At 43.7% G+C, this 15682-nt stretch overlaps 1 protein-coding gene across 1 annotated transcript in view; it reads left to right on the top strand.

Annotated features, from left to right (window-relative positions):
- The window catches only part of WDR62 (WD repeat domain 62), a 48672-nt gene that overhangs the window by 9373 nt on the left and 23617 nt on the right, over positions 1–15682 (top strand). Inside the window, 5 exon segments of the mRNA XM_070398235.1 lie at positions 99–236; positions 653–835; positions 2217–2377; positions 3750–3939; positions 15060–15197. Of these exon segments, the coding sequence (XP_070254336.1) occupies positions 99–236; positions 653–835; positions 2217–2377; positions 3750–3939; positions 15060–15197 (810 nt within the window).

The following is a 15682-nucleotide window of genomic DNA, read 5'->3' as shown; positions in this document are numbered from 1 at the left end:
TGGAGCAGAGGAGAGTGAGGAGACGCAGGGCTGAGGGCAAAGGCTGAAGTCTAATGGGGTGGGTGCTAGCGTGAACTTTTCTGTACTGATTCTTCCAGAAAGATATTGTGGTGGCCTCCAACAAGGTATCATGCAGGGTCATCGCCCTCTCTTTCTCAGAGGACAGCAGCTATTTTGTTACTGTTGGTAACCGGCATGTTAGGTTCTGGTTCTTGGAAGTCTCCACTGAAGCAAAGGTGAGTTTTGTCCCTGCCACCTCAGCCAGGCCTGGGGAGTAACTGTCAGGGGCAGAATGGACTCTTGTTTCTTCCTGAGATACGGGGCAGTGATCTCAGGCTGTCTGGCCTCTCAAGCCTGTCTCTGCCTCTGGCCTGCTCTCCAGTGCTGACTGGCAAGCCCTGCTAGGAATCTCCCCACTGCACTCCCTTCCTCACTGGCCCTGGGCCAGGCCTTTTTCCTGGGCTGCTGCCTTCCAGCCACTCTGCCTGGAAGTGTGTTCTGTTTTTTTCTTTCCTTCTCCTCCTCTTGGAGGAGTTTCTTAGGGTCCTCCTGTGTAGTTGTGTTGTTCCTCTGGTCATGAGAGACCCGTAATGCCGTTGTTAGAGTACAGGTTATGTGAACAATGTCTCACTGTGCCCTGCTATGCCTCCAGGTGACGGGGACAGTGCCCCTCATAGGGCGCTCAGGCATCCTGGGTGAGCTGCACAACAATGTCTTCTGTGGTGTGGCTTGTGGCCGGGGCCAGATGGCAGGCAACACCTTCTGTGTGTCCTACTCGGGCCTCCTCTGCCAGTTCAACGAGAAGAGGGTGCTGGAGAAGTGGATCAATCTGAAGGTACCCCACCTCTCTGCTATCAATGGGGAAAACACTTTTTCCATGACATGATCTCCTGGGACACTCAGCAGTGTTTCTGCCCGGTGGTTGATCATACCAGCTCTGGGTTTGTTAATCCTCACCCGAGGATATTTTTCCCATGGATTTTTAAAAGAGATTGGGGGAGGCGGGGGGAGCGGGAGAGAACATCAATGTAAAAGAGACACATCAATTGGTTGCCTCCCCAGCGCAGAGATGGAACTTGCAACCCAGGTATGTGCCCAATACTGCTGTATACCTCACAGAGTTGATGAGATAATATAGGTAATGCATTCAGCACAGTGCTAGTCCCCTGAAATAGGGTCAGGTTACAATTGCTTTCCTCACCTTTTGATTCAGTTCACATTTCTCTTCTTCATTGAGCACTCTTGGCTAGTAGGACAACTGCATTTTTAAATTTTTAAAATAGATTTTTATTGATTTCAGAGAGAGGAAGGAAGAGGGAGAGAGAGAAAGATCAATGATGAGAGAGAATTATCAATCAGCTGCCTCCTGCACATCCCGCACCCGGGATCAAGCCCACAACTCGGACATGTGCCTTGACCGGGAATCAACTGTGACCTCCTGGTTCATGGATCGACACTCAATTACAGAGCCACATTGGCTGGGCCTGAATTTTTTAAAATATATATATATAAAGTATCATTGACTTAATCATTTTCAGTTAAAAAAGACTATACCAAAAACAACATTTTAAACTAAAAGATGATATATCAATAAATTGCAGAACCACTTTTCTTTTCGTTTGAATCCTCATCTTAGAACTCATGCAGCTTTTAAGCAAGTCAGAATGCTTTTGACAGATAGATGTGTAGCCCCTGAGCAGTTGTCATAAGTGACTCATAAATTAAGTCCCTGTGAATTTGTAGAAACTCTAATCTGTGTCCAGAGTTCTGGCATTTCCTGACTCTATCTATATGTCCTGGCAGGATACAGTCCTTCCTGTATACAGTAACTTTTTTCTATGCTGTTTTGAAGTATAATCTCTATGAAGTTGTTTTTAAACAATAGGAAATAAAATTTAAGCCTAAAACTCAACCCTGTTACTGCAAGTGACCTATCTTTAGTCACAGTCTGCTGAACAGATATTTTCCACCCACAGCTGAGTTTTTCTGTAGGTAGCAATGATAACTCTATCCCAGTCTACCTGCTGGCACATTTCCTTCAATAGTGATCTTATGCTATATCCTGATTTCAAAAATTGTAAAATTTACTAAGATGGGCTTCTTAGACCCAGGAAACTATAAGGCTTCTCTGGAGGCCCAAGTTCTGTCAGTCCCCATGTCCCTGAATTGGGCCACACAAAGCACAAAGTTCACTTGGGTGCCCTTTGCCCCCACAGGTCTCCCTGTCTTCCTGCCTCTGTGTCAGCCAGGAGCTCATCTTCTGCGGTTGTACAGATGGGATAGTTCGCATCTTCCAGGCCCACAACCTACATTACCTCGCCAACCTGCCCAAGCCACACTACCTTGGGGTGGATGTGGCCCAGGGCCTGGAGCCCAGGTACTACCTGAGGGAAGGGAAAGGGGCCCACCCAGAGTCTGTCTATTGGTATACATCCATACTTTTAGATCCATCTCCATACTAGCCAGCCCTAGGCAGGAAGCAGGATACAGCTATAATGAGGCAGCAAAATCTCTGCCACTGTGAAGTCTTCAGTCTAGTGAGAGAGCTTGATGGTAAACAATTACACAAATAAGATCATTTCAGATAGTCATAAGTGCTTTGGTGAAATAAAATAGGGACTCATATTTGGGTGGCCAGGGTAAGCTTCTAGTGAGAAGGAGCCAGTTGTGTGGAGAACTGGGTCCTGACAGCAAGTGGAAAGGCCTTAAGGGAATAAATAGCACACTGGGCCTGGTGTGTTGCAGGAATACTAAGCAGCCTGTGTGGTTGGAGCCCAGTGTGCCCAGGGGAGGAGAATAATAGGAGATAGGTCTGAGAATGGATGGAGGCTGATAGAAGGAGCTTATAGTCTATTCTGAGGTCCGTGGGCAGCCACTGGGGATTTCAGGCATTAGCATTATGTGATCAGGCCTGGAGCATTAGATCACTCTGGCTGCCATGTGGAGAATGGGTGCTTTGTGTGGGTGACATATTTTCCCTTTGTTGTAAGTCATTTTGTGGGGGCAGAGGAGCTACCTAACCAGAAGTGCTGAGTGCCTAGGGTGACCTCTCTGTAGATTACTGGACACTGCCTCTGGAGTGCCTTTTCTAATAGCCTTGAGGGGGCTATTGGGTGTCTCGAAGGAAAGAGGGTGGGTCAGCAACTCACAGACAGTGGTGTGTTGTAGCAGCCAGGCTGCCCAGCTCTGCCAGCTTCTGCTTTGTGCTGTGTGGCCTCAGATAGGTCACTGTATCAACTTGTGCTTCAGTTTCTTTATCTATAAAATATAGTACCTACCTATCATGGAGGTTGTGGGGATTCAGTGCAGTTAAAGCTTTTGGCACATAGCAGGTGCTCAATAAACTGTAGGGAGGCCCCAGATCAGGGGACAACAACTCTGCTCCCTTGCACAGAGATGTTTGGTCATGTGTTGGTGGAACCCATGAGAGAGAAGGCCTGAGGTATGTGCTCATTATCCTTCCATGAGAGAGGACAGAGCTTGGGTTGGGTGAAATGAGTGGAGAAAAATGTTAACAGGAGTTGAAATTCAAATGTTCTCAAAGGCCAAGTGGAAGCTTTCACTTTACAACCTCTGTGTTAGAAACAGAGCAAAGGAAGAGAGAGGATGGAGAAGTGGAGTTGGAGTGGGAGAGATGGACCACCGTGGCATTGACATGAGATAACTCAATTGTCACCGTGTCACCACAGGCAGCTGTCACTACACACAGTGACACTGATGGTGATTGATGACCCATGTTGCCTTGTTAGCTTCCTCTTCTGCAGGAAGGCAGAAGCAGTCTATCCGGATACGGTGGCACTGACCTTTGACCCCATCCACCAGTGGCTCTCCTGTGTGTATAAGGACCACAGCATCTATATCTGGGATGTCAAAGATATCAACAAAGTAGGCAAGGTGTGGTCGGAGCTCTTCCACAGCTCCTACGTCTGGAATGTGGAGGTGAGTCCCTTTCCCCTCCTCAGCCTTTGTTCATCCCCCATTTGAAGAAAGCTTCTGCAGAGTTTGGTGATCCCATTTAGCCATTCCTTCAAAGGATGCCCTATTCCTTCAAAGGATGCCCTATTCCATAGATGGATTCCAGCTATGTGCCAGGTACTGTTCTTGGTGCTGGGGATACAACTAGGAAGGAAACTGGCAAAAGTCATGCCCTCATGGAGCTCACATTTGAGTGGGAAAGTAAACCCATAAACATCAGTATAAGACATGCCAAGTAGCAATACCTCTCAGAAGAAAAATGAAGCAGAGTAGGTGAAAAGGAGATCAAGGCTACTTGCTATTCTAGAGAGGAGAGTGGTCAAGGAAGGCTCTTTGAGGACTTGACTTTGAAGCAGAGAACTGCAAGAAGTGAGGGGATGAGAGGCATGTGACCACTTGGGAGAACAACAAGAGCAAAGGTCCTGTAGCAGTAGCCTGTGTACCTCAGAGAGCCTTCTGTGGAAGCTGTTTGTGTCATTTAGTGCATTTTTATTTGTGTTGAAGATGTTTTTATTTTCTAAGAATAAATCTGTGGGGATTTTTTCATTCTCTAAAGCTGTTCTAAGTACTCCTTGCAAATTAGACAACTGATGGAGAAAGAATTGTATTCTACTTTTTTTCCCTCCTGAAAATATCTTACTACTAGGAATGTCTGTCCTAGAGAACTTGTGTTTTCAGTGGCCTAATTCAGAATTGGAAAAAATAACCTAATCCTTTGGAATAAGTATTGATTTAGCCTATTGACTGTTTGAATCCTTCTGCTTTCCTGGATCTAATGCTAGCACTTTTCTCACTTAACAAGAATGTTTTCAAATAACTTTAAAATTTTATATATAAACTAGAGGCCCGGTGCATGAAATTCATGCAGTGGGGTGGTGATCTCCTCAGCCCAGCCTGCATCCTCTCCAATCCAGGATCCCTCTCACAATCCTGGACTGCTGGCTCCTAATCGCTTGCCTGCCTGTCTGGTCGCCCCTAACTGCCCCCTGCTGCCAGCCAGGTCACCCCCAACTGCCCCCTCCCTGCCGGCCTGGTTGCTCCTAACTGTCCCCCCCCCTGCCAGCCTGGTCACCCCTTACTGCCCTCCCTGCTGGCCTGGTCACCCCTCATGCCCCCCCCCACCCCCCCACCCCCACCCCGCTGGCCTGGTCACCCCACACAGCCTGCTGTTCAGTTGTTTGGTCGTCCCTCATTAACCCCCTGCCGGCCTGGTTGTAGGCAGCCATCTTGTGAGGGTGTGAGGGTTAGTTTGTATATTACCTCTTTATTATATAGGATAGGATATGTTCTCCTTGGAAAAAAGTTGTAATATTAAAGGTAAAACTAAAGTCTTTTTGATCACTTCCCCACTGCCAGTCCTACTCTCCCTCACCCATATTATCAGGTTTTTTTTTATGTCTTTTCAGTTCATTTTCTTTGTATCTACCTGTTACTTATTTATTATATTTATATATAAATATAAATTTTATTGATTGATAGATTGTATAATTCTGTATGTAATTAAAATATAAATCTTATTCTTATATTATATTTATATATGTGTATATTTATCTCCTCAACAAAAATATCTGTAGATAGATCTTTTTAGGACCTTTTTATCAATTCTGGAAAATTCTCAGCCAGTACAGGTTTAAGAATTGCCTCTATCACATTCTCTCTCTTCTTCTATAAATCTCATGTACTATTTCTATTTATCCTTTATTTTTACTTTTAAAAATTACATTTATTTTTTATACTCATTACCTTAAAATTTTTATTTATTTATTGATTGATTGATTCTAGAGAGAGGAAGGAAGAGAGAGAGATAGAAGCACTGATTTGTTGTTCCACTTATTTATGCATTCATTGGTTGCTTCTTGTTTGAACTCTGACCAGGGATTAAACTCACAACCTTGCCATATAGGGACAACGCTCTAACCAACTGAGCTATCTAGCCAAGGTCTTATCCTTCTTTCTTCCTTCCTTCCTTCCTTTCCTTCCTTTTCTTGCTTTCCTTTCTTCTCACCCGAGGATATTTTTCCATTGATTTTTAGGGAGAGTAGAGGAGAAAGGGAAAGACACAGAGAAACATCAATGTGAGAGAAATACATTGATTAGTTGCCTCCTGCACAAGCCCTGACCAGGGCCCTGGCTGGAGAGGAGCAAGCCTGCAACCAACGTATGTGTCCTTGACCGGAATTAAACCCAGGACCCTTTGGTTACAGGTCGATGCTCTATCCACTAAGCCAAACCATCTAGGGCAGTGGTCGGCAAACTGCGGCTTGTGAGCCACATGCGGCTCTTTGGCCCCTTGAGTGTGGCTCTTCTACAAAATACCACGTGCGGGCGCGCGTGTACAGTGCGATTGAAACTTCGTGGCCCCATGCGCAGAAGTCGGTATTTTGTGGAAGAGCCGCATGTGGCTCGCGAGCCTCAGTTTGCCGACCGCTGATCTAGGGCACCCTTTATTTTTAAAGATAAAACAGAGATCTTAAAAAAACCACACAGCCCAGGCTGGGTGGCTCAGTTGGTTGGAGCATCATCCTGTACACCAGAAGGTTGTGGATTTGATTCCTAGGTTGCGGGTTCTGTTCTCAGTTGGGGCGCATATGGGAGGCAACTAACTAATGTCTCTCTCTCTCCCTTCCTCTCTCTAAAAATCAATTAAAACATCCTCAAGTGAGAATTAACCCCCCCCACACACACACACATATACACAAATAAAAGTACAATTCATTGACTGTCGTTAGCAGCTGTTGATGTTCAATGCCAGATCCATTTATTCATTGGGAATTGCAATATGGTAATATTCTAATTCTATCATTTCTTTTTATATATGTACTAGAGGCCCGGTGCACAAAAATTTGTGCACTCGGGTGGGGGGTCCCTCAGCCCGGCCTGTGCCCTCTCGCAGTCTGGGACCCCTCAGGAGATAACGACCTGCTGGCGTAGGCCTGCTTCCGTGTGGCAGAGGGCAGGCCCAATCCCTAGGTGCAGCCCCTGGTCAGGCTCAGAGCAGGGCCAATTGGGGAGTTGGGGTGCCACCCCGTCATGCACAGAGCAGGGCGGATCGGGAGGTTGTGATGCCACCCCTAGTCAAGCTCAGGGTAGAGCGGACTGGGTGAGAAGGGCCGGACACACCCTGGAACCAACCTCCCACGGTCCCTCCACAGCCGGCCATACCTGGGGCGGTGCAGCAGCTTGAAGGTCGTCTGTGGAGTGAACAGGGTCCCTCCAGCAGGTGGGATCCCTCAGCCTGGCCTGTGGGGATTGGGCCGAAACAAGCTCTCCGACATCCCCTGAGGGCTCCCGGATTTCGAGAGGGCGGTTCTTGGGTGGGTTCCCTCCTCTCTGGCTCCGGGTGCATCACCCAAGAATCATAGCTACCAAGTCACGACAGCTCGGCAGCTTCTGTGTTGAGTGTCTGCCCCCTGGTGGTCAGTGCATGTCATAGCTACCGGTTGGAGCATCTGCCCCCTGGTGGTCATTGCGCTTCATAGCTACCAGTCAGATGGTTGCTTAGGCTTTTATATATAGAGATATGTTTTTATTGATTTCAGAGAGAGGAGAGGAGAGGGAGCAAGACATAGAAACATTAATGATGAGAGAGGCCCCACTGGCATGGCTCAGTGGTTGAATGTTGACCCATGAACCAGGAGGTCATGGTTCAATTCCCAGTCAGGGCACATGCCCAGGTTGCAGGCTCAATCCCCAGTGTGCGGGCATGCAGGAGATAGCATTGATGTTTCTATGTCTCACTCCCTCTCTCTTCCTCTCTGAAATCAATAAAAATATATATATGTTTTTTAATGATGAGAGAGAATTATTGATTGACTGACTCCTACAGGCCCCCTACTGGAAATCGAGCCTGCAACCCAGGCATGTGCCCTGATTGGGAATCAAACTGTGACCTGGTTCATAGGTCAGTGCTCAACCACTGAGCCACACCAGCCAGGCTATCATTTATTTATTTATTTATCCTCACCCGAGGATATTTTTCCATTGATTTTTTTTCTATTATAATCACCAGTTTATTCTGTTCATCAGATTATTTTTTCACTTGATTTTTAGATTCACTTGTTGATAGATGTGTATTTATTGTTCATAATTTGTATCTTTACCTTTTTCTTCTTCTTCCTCTTCTTAAAGGATACCTTTCAGCATTTCATATAATACTGGTTTGGTGGTGATGAACTCCTTTAGCTTTTTCTTATCTGTGAAGCTCTTTATCTGACCTTCACTTCTGAATGATAGCTTTGTTGGATAAAGTAATCTTGGTTGTAGGTTCTTGGCATTCATCACTTTGAATATTTCTTGCCACTCCCTTCTGGCCTGCAAAGTTTCTGTTGAGAAATCAGCTGACAGTCGTATGGGTCCTGCCTTGTAGGTAACTGACTGTCTTTCTCTTGCTGCTTTTAGGATTCTCTCTTTGTCTTTTGCTCTTGGCATTTTAATTATGATGTGTCTTGGTGTGGTCCTCTTTGGATTCCTTTTGTTTGGGGTTCTCTGTGCTTCCTGGACTTGTAAGTCTATTTCTTTCACCAGGTAGGGGAAGTTTTCTGTCATTATTTCTTCAAATAGGTTTTCAATATCTTGCTCCCTCTCTTCTTCTGGCACCCCTATAATTCGGATGTTGGTATGCTTGAAGCTGTCCCAGAGGCTCCTTACACTATCTTTGTATTTTTGGATTCTTTTTTCATTTTGCTTTTCCGGTTGGGTGTTTTTTTGCTTCTTCATATTTCAAATCTTTGACTTGATTCTTGCGATCCTCTAGTCTGCTGTTGGAACTCTGCATAATATCCTTTATTTCAGTCAGTGTATGCTTAATTTCTAGTTGGTCCTTTTTCATAACCTCGAGGGTCTCACTAGATTTCTTGAGGGTCTCACTACATTTATCGGCGGTCTCACCAGACTTTTTGAGGGTCTTACTAAATTTATCGGCGGTTTCTAGAAAGTTCTTGAAAAACCTAAAAAGTGTGGTTTTGAACTCTATATCCAGTATTTTGCTTTCCTCCATTTCTGTCATTTGTGTCCTGTTTCTTTGTCTCTGCATTTTTTATGCTTCCCTGTGTTGATAGAGTGGCTTTCTGTGCTAGGTGTCCTATAGGGCCTAGTGGCTCAGCCTCCCCAATTACCTAAGGTGGACACTCTTGGTGCACTGCTTTGTGGGCTTTGTGCACAGTCTTGTTGTAGCTAAGCCTTGATTGTTGTAGGTATCACTGGGAGGAATTGACCTTCAGGCCAATGGGCTGTGAGAATCAGCTCTGTCTATGGTGGGAGAACTTCTGTGCTGAAGACACCCTTATGAGGCAAGACTTGCTTCAGTGGGGCTTTGGTGCTCACTGAGTCTGCCCCCTGAGTGTGTCCTTTATGGATCTGAGGAGTTGTAATCTGGCTCTTGGATCTAAGGAGGTGCTAATTTAGCCTCTGCCTGAGGCTACCCAGCATGAGCTACGAAGAGATCTGCAGATACCCTTTCCTTGTTTGGGGTTTGGAGGTGTCCAGATGAGGCCCAGCTGTGAAGCAATGCAAGGTGCTGTGGGGCCTTGGCCTTCTTTTGGAAGTTCTGGGTCTGTCTAGCCCAGCTGCAGTTTGTTAGGTAATTTTCAGATTGCAAAGGGCCAGGGCATTCATATGCAAAAGCCTCTGCCACAGCTTGGGTGGGGCGGGGTCTCAGGGGATCAACAGGGTGGAGCAAACAGCTATGGCTGTTCCTCAGCCCTGCCCTAAGAGGCCCCGAGTCTCAGTGTCCCGGTAATCACTGCAAGCACCTTTGAGAGAAAGCCGCCCTCGAGTTCCGAGTTCTGCCTGCTGCCAGACAGTCCAGTTTCTCCCCATATGAGTCTGGATCCCCAGAGACTTCCTGGAAATGGAGTTCAGAGCAGTCGGGGGCTTGAGACTCCCTCCCGATTCAAAAAGACAGCCGCGTCCTCAGTTGCCAGCCCTTGCCGCGTGCACCTCCGTACCTCTGCACTTTACTTCTGCACCTCCTCTGAGTCTCAGTGCTTTTCTCTTTACTTCTAGTTGTAGAATTTCCACTCAGCCAGCCTTCCTGTGGTTCTGGGTGATGTCCGTTTTGTCTTTTTCTTTCCATTGATTTTTTAAAGAGAGGAAAGGAGGGGGAGAGAAGAGGGAAAAACATCGATGTGAGAGGCACATCAATTAGTTGCCTCCCACATGTGCTCTGACCAGGGCTGTGGCCAGGGATCAAGCTGCAACCGGTACATGCCCTTGACTGAAATCGAACCTGGGACCCTTCAGTCCACAGGCTGATGCTCTATCCACTGAGCCAAACCAGCTGGGGCACATCATTTCTTTTTATTAGTTGAATTACTTATGTGAAGAGACACTTCCCCTCATCTACCATTTGGTCACACAGTGGTACACTTCATATAGGAAAAGCAGGATAAATGCTTGATTTTTTTCCCTTTATTTACCAGTTTTTGAGATAATGAATTGGTTCCCTATCCTCTAAAGATAACTGTTGTTGTTTTTTAATATTATAAATGCATATGTTTAAATATATTAAATACATTTTATTCCATTGCGATTATTAACATTATTGAAGCTCAAATTGTCCTATGCCAGTGGGAGCCTTTTCATCTTAGCTCCTGAGTCCTCTGGACATGAGCCTAATAGTCTTTGATAAATACCTTGCTATGACCAGATGTTCCAGCCTCATCTTGTACATTTCCTGTCCCAGGCCTGGAATCAGCCATTTATTTTTGTTGTTGTTAATCCTCACCTTAGGATATTTTTTCCACTGATTTTTTTTAGAGAGAGTGGAAGGGAGGGAGAGAGAGAGAGAGAGAGAGAAAAACGTATCGATGTGAGAGGGACAGATTGATTGGTTGCCTTCCACACGTGCCCCAACTGGGGCCAGGGATCAAAACTACAACCCAGGTATGTGTCCTTGCCTGGGAATTGAACCTGAGACTCTTTGATGCACAGGCCAATGTGCTGAGCCACACCGGCCAGGGGTAGCCATTTTTTGAAGAAGCCCTTAGCTTTTGTTTGTGTGTGTGTTTTCAGTTCAAAGTGGTATTTTAGAATCACAGTCAGGGTGCTGGCTATGCTCATAGCTATTGGATTGATCCTTCCAGAATTCTTGTTATCAAAGACATAGGTGATGATGGAATTATAATATTCCCAGTTAATCATTTACTTATTCTCACCTTACATATAAAACAGTCTAAGAATGACAATTATTCAATTTTGAAAACAGTTAAAACATTTTATTTTATTTTTTGCATTCATTCTCTCTATTCTCCCCAATTTTTAAAATAATCATACTGGCCCTGGCCGGGTTGGCTCAGTGCTTAGAGTATTGGCCCTCGGACTGAAGGTTCATGGTCACGGGTTTGATTTCCAGTGAATCAAATCTGAAAATCTGGAAGAGATTCCTCGGGTGAGGATTAAAATCATAAATAAATTAATCATAATCATAATCATACTGTAAATGATCTGGTCATGTAGCTATTATATACTAGAGCAGTGATGGCGAACCTTTTGAGCTCGGCGTGTCAGCATTTTGAAAAACCCTAACTTAACTCTGGTGCTGTGTCACATATAGAAATTTTTTGATATTTGCAACCATAGTAAAACAAAGATTTATATTTTTGATATTTATTTTATATATTTAAATGCCATTTAACAAAGAAAAATCAACCAAAAAAATGAGTTCGCGTGTCACCTCTGACGCGTGTGTCATAGCTTCGCCATCACTGTACTAGAATCTATCCCTTTTGACCTAATTTATTTGGGGGATTATAAGGGTACATATATATTGTAAAATACACGCAACACAAAATTTATCATTTAAATCATTATAACATGTACAATTCAGTGGCATTTAGTATATTCACAGTGTTCTGCAACAGCCACTACTGTCTAGTTCTGAAACATTTTCATCGTCCCAAAAAGAAACTGTCTGTAATCATTAAACAATCATTGCCTATTACCCCAATAACAACTAATCTGCTTTCTGTCACTATGGATTTGCCTTTTCTGAATATTTCATATAAATGGAATCATAGAATATGTGGACTTTGTGTCTGATTTCTTTCATCTAAGCATAATGTTTCCTTTTTTTGAAAAAAACTTTATTGTTGAAAGTATTACATATGTTCCCTCCGCCCTTTGACTTCTTATAGCCCACTCCCACCCCCTGTCCCAGGCCTACACCTCCCTGTTGTCAGTGTCCATGGGTTATGCATATACGCATACAAGTTCTTTGGTTAATTTCTTCCCCCCACCCCCCCCACCCCACCCCTCGACCTCCTGCCTTCCATCTGAGAGTCAATAGTTTGTTCTATGTCTGTGGATCTATTTTGTTCAACAGTTTATTTTGTTCATTAGATTCCACATATGAGTGAGACCATATGATACTTTTCTTTCTCTGACTGGCTTATTTCTCTTAGCATAATACTCTCTGGTCCCTCCATGCTGTCTCAACGGGTAAGAGATCCTTCCTTCCTTTTTACTGCTGCATAGTATTCCATGATGTAAATGTACCATAGCTTTTTTATCCACTTGTCTACTGATGGGCACTTGGGCTGTTTCCAAATCTTAGCTATTGTAAATTGTGCTGCTCTGAACCTAGGGGTGCATATATTCTTTCTGATTGGTGTTTCGGGTTTCTTAGGATATATTCCTAGAAGTGGGATCACTGGGTCAAATGGCAGTTCCATATTTAATTTTTTGAGGTAACTCCATACTGTTTTTCCATAATGACTGCACCAGATTGCATTCCCACCAGCAGTGTACTAGAGTTCCCTTTTCTCCACATCCTCACCAGCACTTGTCATTTGCTGTTGGTAGCCATTCTTATAGGTCAAAGGTGATACCTCAATGTGATTTTAATTGCCTCTCTCTGATGATCAGTGACTTTGAGCATTTTTTCGTATGTCTCTTGGCCATCTGTATGTCCATTTTGGAGAAGTATCTGTTTAGGTCCTTTGCCCAATTTTTAAAAAAGATACCTTTATTGTTGAAAGTATTATATATGTCTCCTTTTTTCATCCATTGACCCCTCTAGCCTGACCCCAGGCCTGCACCTCCCTATTGTCTGTGTCCATGAGTTATGCATACTGTTTTCCATAATGGCTGTACCAATCTGCATTCTGGTACTAGGGTTCCCTTTTCTCCACATCTTGGCCAGCACTTGTTTATTAATTTGTTGATGATAGCTATTCTGACAAGTGTGAAGTGATACCTAATATTCCTTTTAATTTGCATCTCTCTGATGATCACTGACTTCGAGTATTTTTTCATATGTCTCTTGACCATCTATATGTCTACTTTGGAGAAGTGTCTACTTAGGTCCTTTGCCCATTTTTAATTGGGTTGTTTGTCTTCCTTTTGTTAGGTTGTATGAGTTCCTTACATATTTTGGATATTAACCCTTTATCAGATGTATGTTCTCCCATACTGGGCTTCCTTTTCTTTTTGTTGATGGTTTCTTTTGCCGTGTAGAAGTTTTTTATATTGATGTAGTCCTATTTGTTTATTTTCTCCTTAGTTTTATTTACCCTAGGAGATGTATCCGTAAACATATTGCAATGAGAGATGTCTGAGATTTTGTTGCCTATGGTTTCTTCTAGGATATTTATGGTTTCACAACTTACATCTAAACCTTTTTATCTATTTTGAGTTTATTCTTATGTATGGTGTAAGTTGGTGGTCTAGTTTCTTTCTTTCTTTTTTTTTTTTTTTTGCATGTATTGGTCCAATTTTCCCAACACCATTTATTGATGAGACTGTCTTGACTCTATTGTGTGTTCTTGCCTCCTTTGTCAAATATTAATTGAGCCTAATGGCTTGGGTCAATTTCTGAAGTCTATTCTGTTCCATTGATCTATATGCCTGTTCTTGTGCCAGTACCAGGCTGTTTTGATTACTGTGGCTTTGTAGTATAACTTGATATCTGGTATTGTGATCCCTCCAACTTTGTTCTTCTTTCTCAAGATTGTTGTAGCTATTAGAGGTCTTTTTTGGTTTCATACAAATTTTTAGAGTACTTGTTTTAGATCTGTGAAATATGCCATTGGTATTTTAATAGGAATGGCATTGAATCTGTAGATTGCCTTGAGTAGTATGGACATTTTAATGATGTTAATTCTACCAATCCATGAACACAGTATATTCTTCCACTTGTTTATATCTTTATCTCTTTTTTTAATGTCCTGTAGTTTTCCAAGTACAGGTCCTTTACCTCCTTGGTTAAGTTTATTCCTAAGTATCTTAATTTTGTTGTTGTTGCGGTAGTGAATTGGATTGTTTGTTTAGTTTCTCTTTCTGAGAATTCATTATTGGTGTATAAAAACAGACATTGATTTTGGGGTGTTGATTTTGGGGTGTTCATTCTTTTGTTTCCCTTGTCTATTTTTCACTTCTAGAAACAATTTTATTTTGTTCTTTTTCAGCCCTGCTTAGTTATTCTTTATAGTTTCTGGTTGGCTACTCATACTTTCAATCTTGTCAAAGTTCTATTTCTTTAAACATATTAAGCATAGTTATTTTTTATTCTGTCTGATGTTTCTGCTGCTGCTTGCTCATGGTACCTTGTTTCCTTTTGTGTTTGGTGAGCTGCTAATTTTTCTTGGAAGTTTATTTGTGGGGATGTTTTACAGCCTGGGCTGAAGATGGGGCACATGGACAAAATATGGTAGCATTTTGTGTCCCTTTTCTCTTGCTTATTTTTAACATAGAAAGCATTAAATTATGCTTATTTATCTGCAACTTACTTTTTTGTTGTTTTGTTAATCCTCAGCTGAGGATATTTTTTCCATTGCTTTTCAGAGAAAGAGGGAGGGAAGGAGAGAGAAAAAAACATCAATGTGAGAAAGACACATCGACTGGTTGCCTCTCATAGGCACCCCGAACAGGAGTGGGGAGTGAGCCCGAAACCCAGATACGACGTGCCCTTGACCTGGAATCAAACTCGTGACCCTTTGGTGTGCGGGCCAACACCCCAACCAGGGAGCCAATGCTGACTAGGGCTCTGCAACTTACTTTTTCCCACCAAAATGCAACAGTATATCATAGTGCTGTCATTGAAGTGGTTGTAATGAATTGCCCTTTGCCTTGTTATCTGGGAACTGTAGGTGTATCCTGAGTTTGAAGATCAGAGAGCTTGTCTGCCAACTGGATCTTTTCTGACTTGTTCCTCAGACAACACCATTCGCTTCTGGAACATAAATAGCAGCCCTGACTCTCCCTGGCAGAAAAACATCTTCAGTAATGTGAGTGACTTCAAGGTGAACCATCTTTTAGGAAGAACAAAGACCTGCTTTAAGCTAGGACATTGAGACAGGAGGACGTTTTATAGGATCTTGCTATTAGACTGCACTCGGGGCAGGAACCAGAAACCAAGGCAGGTTACTTTTTTGTTTCTCTCTCTCCTTCTCTTTCCTTCTGAGTAGCATAGCTCTCTTTCTGCCAGTGAGCAGCTGCTGTCCTGGTGTGTCTACCCAGCCACTCCAGGCAACCTGACATACTCAACAGAAGAGAAATTGCTCCCCAAGTCTTCAGTTAGAGCTCCTTAGGAGAGCTCTTAGGTCCATCAACCAAGCCAGGCAGGGGCTTCCTCTGTCAACTAGCCGCCATGCAGTAAGGCCATGGGTAGGGGTGCTGGCAGGACCCCAGAGAGAGCCATGAGGTGAGGCTGGGGAGAAAACATTTTGCTGAAGAAATGTTTGGTATTGCTAGGTCACTAAGGGAGCTTCTC

This window comes from Myotis yumanensis, unplaced genomic scaffold (assembly GCF_028538775.1).
Source record: "Myotis yumanensis isolate MYYU_CA2020_CCGP unplaced genomic scaffold, mMyoYum1.0.hap1 SCAF_18, whole genome shotgun sequence".
NCBI lineage: Eukaryota > Metazoa > Chordata > Mammalia > Chiroptera > Vespertilionidae > Myotis > Myotis yumanensis.
Note: the sequence above shows the minus strand (reverse complement) of the source record. Positions and strands in the feature narration are given on the sequence as shown.